This window comes from Podarcis erhardii (genome assembly GCF_964252035.2).
Source record: "Podarcis erhardii genome assembly, chromosome: 9".
Lineage (NCBI taxonomy): Eukaryota > Metazoa > Chordata > Lepidosauria > Squamata > Lacertidae > Podarcis > Podarcis erhardii.
In genome coordinates, this window is record NC_138512.1 from 29,148,177 (window position 1) to 29,154,179 (window position 6,003).

Here is a 6,003-nt window from a genome sequence, read left to right on the forward strand (position 1 = left end):
ACACAATTTTAAACCGCAAAAAGTGATTGCCTGATTTTAATCCAGAGAAATTACACACAGAAATCCATTGAAATTATGCTTCACTTTCTGTATTGTTTATTTAAAGCACTTGGGCTTCATCCCTGTATGACTGTACTTCCCATGACATACTTTTGGCAGTGTTTGACATACACAGGTCAGAACCATTCACATGGCTGTAGTTTTTTGGGTGGCACAAATGCAAGGTAACATGCCCATGTTTTCCACAGTCTTTGAAGCTACCTTTATAAATAAGAGCCATGCAGGAAAAGAAAATTGGCAGAGCTTTGATTTAAATAGTATTTATTGAATTCACATTTCTAGTTATCTGAATACTGTGTAACTTGCCGCCTTCAGGAAATGCACTTAAATATAGGAATATATTAATGGATCTTTGTCAAATATATTTATATATACAGGTGCCTCTTTAGTTTTTCCATACAAAAGAGTTTGGCTGTAATCTAATGAACAAACCATTGATCTATCTTACACTGTTGCAACCTGGTCTCTGAATTGGATTTAACCCACAAAAGCCATCTCTATTTCCCTAGGAAATACTTTGTTGCCCGTTAAACCACATGTAGGTACCTTACAAAAGAGAACTTTCATTTGAATCAAGCCATTTGAGTCTTAGACGTATTTCTTGATCTCATCATACAAGACCAATACAAAAGCACCGCCCATGCCTCTCAACACATTGGACCAGGCGCCTTTGAAGAAAGCCTTGCCCCCTTCATCTTTAGCTATCTTCTTCCAGCAGTCGATTGTGCCTTTGTACATGATATCAGCTGTGGAAGACAAACATGGACAGGTAAAACATAGTTACATTACCTGGAGAAAAAGACCATCGCAATACTGCCTTAATTCCCAACCCCTCCCAAGACCTGGAATGCAGTTCTCTGCTCTTTACTTGCTTCAGGGAGTGAAAGAACCTTCCTCCCTTTGATTTGTATACACGGATACTAAAACTCAGTACTATAAAACAGGACAAATGTAGATAAATATAACTTGCCCAAAGACTGCAGAACAGAAATAGCACTGTACTATTAATGCACTTTACTACAAAATGTAAACATACACCAAACAGAAAAGCTGTAATATAAAATCAAATGGCATTGCTCAAGGAAACTGCGTCAATAATAATAATTATTACGGTCAATTGCACCTGTGTCTCTGTTTCAATCTAACCTCTTAAGGAAAAGTACTTGGTTTTTAAGGCTTCTAGCTTCCCTTGAGCATTTAAAATGGAGGAAATTTTTTTGGCAACATTACAAAAATGTAGGGTTATTTTCTTACCTCCTTTCCTGCCAGACTGCATCATCATCCTACGTCGGACGGTGTCAAAGGGGTAAGACACCAGCCCAGCTACCGCAGTAACGGTCTGTGCTATCATCCAGCTTACTATGATGTGTACATTCTTTGGATCAGGCAGCATTCCTACCATTGGGAGAAGATTACCCAAAGACAGGAGAAGGAAGAGGAAGAGAGAGGGGTGGGGAGAGGGTGTTATCAGTACCACTTTATCGATTCTACCTCAAGCAAGACCAATCATGCCAGTTAAGTTTTGTTTTACACCAAATCAATCCAAGTCACATGACAGAGATTCCTGCATTGCAGGGGGTTGGACTAGATGACCCTTGGGTCCCTTCCAACTCTAAGATTCTATTATTCTAGACATCAGCAGCTGCAGCAGAATTCCAAGGCGAGTCATTTTGCACGCTGCTTTGGGAGGACGTACATATATGCAGATGCTGTTGTGTTTTCAGTGCCTAGAATGTATAGCTTCACCAGATAGCAAGTGCATTCGTACAATCCTTAGTTACAGGAAAGTTTAGGGTTGTCAACCAAACAGTTAAGCCATCCTCAGATATACGTAGACGCTGAGTAGTCCACTCAGTTAGCATCCTAGCCTTCCTTCAACCAGCTTAGGTGGCAAACATGGGGCTATCTCACTTTATCCTAACAGACCCATGAAATTAGGCCACTCCCAAAGTCTCACTCTGTATACTTCAGGAATTTAAGCCCATATATTCACAGTTCAAATCCAGCACTCAAACTATTACACTACAATGACACTTTTTGGGAATTACTTCTACTGCCAGAACTTAGCAACAGAGTAGGAACCTAAGGAAAGGTATTTTTTTTACTAGGTGGGAATATTTAGCTTTATGTCTAGAATATCCATATGTACTGATCTCTTGGCCAGTTGGGCAAATATTAAGAGATGATTGGTTGAAGGAGACTAAGAAGCTTGTATGATGAGAGTCACAACAAGGGTAGGATAGGTTATCTGAGTAATGGGGCATGGGTAGGGCTGCCTGATTCCCTATGCTGGCAATTAAAAGAGCCTTACTAGTGCATGGCCCTATGAAGTTAACTCATAACTACATATAATACAAATTATACCCATTATAAGTATTTGAAAATACTTGGATGAGGAGGTGGACATTTAACAACTGCCCTGTTTTCTTTCTTTCTAAGAAAAGGGAGAAAGATGAAGCACACTCCAGACCTGTCTTAACGAGAAATACTTACCAAACTATTGAATCAAGAAGAACCCTTTTTTGGGAGCATGTTTAAATATTTCATATTCTACATTCAGGGAAAACGCTATAACTCACAGAATCTAGGCTGTGTTTTGCTACTCGACTAACATCAAGTGGCTTCCCTTTCTTACCCTTAGCTGTATCATAGACGCCAAAATACGCTGCTCTGTAGATGATGATGCCCTGGACTGAAACATTGAATCCCAAGTAGAGACCCTTCAGGCCATCAGATTTGTAGATTTTGGCAATACAGTTGCCCAGCCCAGTGAACTGCCTTTCGCTCGCCCCTTTGCCCACATCAGCAGCTAGCCTGGTCCTGGCAAAATCCAGCGGGTAAACGAAGCAGAGAGAAGTTGCTCCTGCAGCACCCCCAGAGGCCAAGTTGCCGGCAAAGTAACGCCAGAACTGCTTGTGCCTGTCCACACCCCCAAGGAAGATCTGCTTGTACTTGTCCTTGAAGGCAAAGTTGAGGGCCTGGGTGGGGAAGTACCGGATGACATTGGCCAAGTTGCCTCTCCAGAAGGAAATGATGCCCTGCTCCTTGGGGATCCGTACTACACAGTCCATGATCCCCTTGTACTGCTTATCAGCTGTGATCTGTTGGCTGGCATGCTGGACCTGTTAAAGGAAGAAAAGGGATGGGAAGAAAGACAGATGGAGAGAGGGAGGTGGGAAGGAAGGAAGGAAGGAAGGAAAATCATTGTGGCACATTATACATAACCTCTCAATTGGAAGAAATAGCCATTCCTATCTTTGCATCTGCAAAGCTTTATCTTTGATTGCTGTTTGGTGCCAAAGTTGGCCATCCGCTTGAGATTAGCATCACTTGCTACAACACCAGGGCATAACAGCTGCACATAATGTGTAACTATAATAACTTACTTGACCATTAGAAATGGAAAGTGGAAGAACTGTAGTTGCTCTTCCTTCCAATCACACACATATGAAGTTCTTGATAGGCTATGGACTAGCTTGATTTTCTTTATTATGAACACACTTTCTTTTTTCCAAACCATGGTGATTAGGTAGCATATGCAGTATTAAATGGAGACTGGCTACATATGCAAGAAGTCATTCTGTTTATATGGCCCTCCCAAGAGTTCATGTCCTTCAGCTGACCTCCAGTTAGCTATCAAGCCACTGATCCTAGTAGCAAATAGCACTTTCCCCCCAGACTGGTTCAAACGAAGGAAGTTTCCCTGATACATATATGGTACAAAACACCGTTCCTTTCACAATAGTTTTTTAGTGTATTTTTTTTACAAGTTATTGGACTTAATGGCCACCTGCCATATACGTGCAAGCACACACTGAAATGAAAAGAATAAAACACCCAAGATTTCAAGGCATTTCCCCCAATGCTCAGCATACTTGCAGATCTGTGCTATAAACAGAGCCAAGGAAAAAAGAGCTGCGCTGGTCTTGTGTAATCAGAACTGCACAACTGGAGTTTCCATATTTAGTCACTTCAAGCTCTAGCCCATCTGACAGTAGAATTCCTGCTCCACTCCTGAGTCACAGGAAGATCCTTTCCTTAGAGATACAGCCGAGCAACAGCTCTTGAGGGCAGGAAACTTAAGGCATCGCCATCACCAAACCATCACCACTTCTAACAAAGGACATATGAATTTCTAAGCCAAAAAAACAACTTGTTGTCCTTGTTAATCTGGAAAGAACGTCCCTGCCAATTACTTTTAGGTCCACAGAACGATGCAACCTTTCCAGGAACAGGTGCGGGTTGACTTTTTGGGCAGCTTATTTTGTGCACGCGCAAGCACACCACTTTAGAAAACCAACCTCCTTACCTGTAGCAGCAGTTTCACTCTTTCAATAGGTGCTACGGCAGTTTTGGAAATGGCAGCAGCAATCCCACCAGCCAAGAAGTCCTTAAGGAAACTGAGAGCTTGGTCAGACATGATGGAGGCAAGTCAGAGCGACACACCAATCGCCCCCTCCTCTTTTCTTCCTTTTATTATTTGTTTTCTTTTTTGGCTAATGGAGGAGCGGTCCACAGGCACCTCCCCACCCAGCTGCGCCCCCCAACCTAAAGCACCCGCGTTCCAAATGGACGGACCCTTACCCCCTTTGCAGCTATTTATAGCTCCCCCCTGGGTCTCGCGATAGCCGGAGGGGGCCGGCCGGGGGCCGTTCCGCGCGCACATTGGCTGGGACCCCCCCGTGAGGCGAGGGCACCGGGGCAAAGCCGCCATGCTGCTCTCCCCTGAAGGGGCAGCCCTGGCGAGGGGGACGTCTCGGCAAGGGCAAAGTAAAGTTATCTGCTGCTCCCAGTTGGAGAGCGCAATGTCACGGCATGTGCTCGCGCTATTATTAATAGCACACGGGGCGGCCCTGGCCGGGGGGGGGCGGGGTGAGGGGGCGAAACTGACACTCTCTGGGCGGAAGAGTTAACCCTTCCACAGGGCGACCGAAGTTCTGGCGAGGAGGAGCGCAAGCGGCGCCGCGGGAAATGGGGAAGGGCACGAAGATGCGCGCTGCGCCCTCGCGCTGGTGGCGCGCGCGCCTGTGCGCGCTGTTACAACATATGAAATAAAAGAAACCCGCCCTTCTTCCTCCAAAGAGCTCAGCAGGTGGGGTTCCACTTTTTAGCCTGCACAGCAGCCTTATGAGGTAGGCTAGGGAAGCTGAGATACAGTGATTGGCTGAAGATGTATCTGCCCGGGGATGGATTCAGGATCTTCCCGGTCCGTTTCCTTCTTACTGGGTCACACTCGTTGCACCCAAACATTCTTATTTTCAGTTTGTAAGGCCACTGCACTCTGCCTCGCAGTTCTATATCTATCTATCTATATCTATCTATCATCTATCTATCTATCTATCGATTGAAGTAGAACACAGACATTGTGGCTAATAGCCAGATCAGATCAGGTTCTTTATTATGCACTCCCTAGACCTGAACAAGCTAGTGGCCACTGACAGCCCTGTCCTCCATTCACCTGCTTTTATTTCCAATTTAGTATAATTAGGAGTGTGTTTTCATATGCCCTTTGCTTTGTCTTTCTAATTCTCTATTGCCTACTCTGGCTGGCAGCAGCCCACCAGTGTCTAGGGCAGAGGCCTGTCTCAGCTCACCTGCAGAGATCCTTTGTACCCTTGCCCATGAAAAGCAAGTGCTGTGCCATTTAGCTATGACCTTCCTCATGTACACATATGTTTTTGCCTTCATAATTTACTTATTGTGCATGGTGAACTCTGAAAAGTAATGAAGTAAGGAGTGTGCGTCCATATTTAAGATGCTGATTAGAATATGAAGGGAGACCAATGAGTTTTCTTGCAGAGCTGCAGCTTTAAAGTTCCACTGAGAGAGAGTCTTTCTCATGCCAGCAGTTTCTCTCCATTCATGGATGTAGTGAGGAGGAGTTATTGCTCTTTTCCTAGTAGTGCCTTGAAAGGAGAACCACTGCATGTGATCAGAAGGCAG

At 44.5% G+C, this 6,003-nt stretch overlaps 1 protein-coding gene across 1 annotated transcript; it reads right to left on the reverse strand.

The window, feature by feature from the left end:
• Nucleotides 1–304: 304 nt before the first annotated feature.
• On the reverse strand, nucleotides 305–4,627 carry SLC25A4 (solute carrier family 25 member 4). Its single transcript, XM_081877507.1, has 4 exons — nucleotides 4,370–4,627; nucleotides 2,696–3,182; nucleotides 1,315–1,455; nucleotides 305–806 (listed from the first exon to the last, which is right to left on the reverse strand). Exons 1-4 carry the CDS (start codon nucleotides 4,478–4,480, stop codon nucleotides 649–651), a joined length of 897 nt encoding a protein of 298 aa, XP_081733633.1. The 5' UTR covers nucleotides 4,481–4,627; the 3' UTR covers nucleotides 305–648.
• Nucleotides 4,628–6,003: the final 1,376 nt, after the last annotated feature.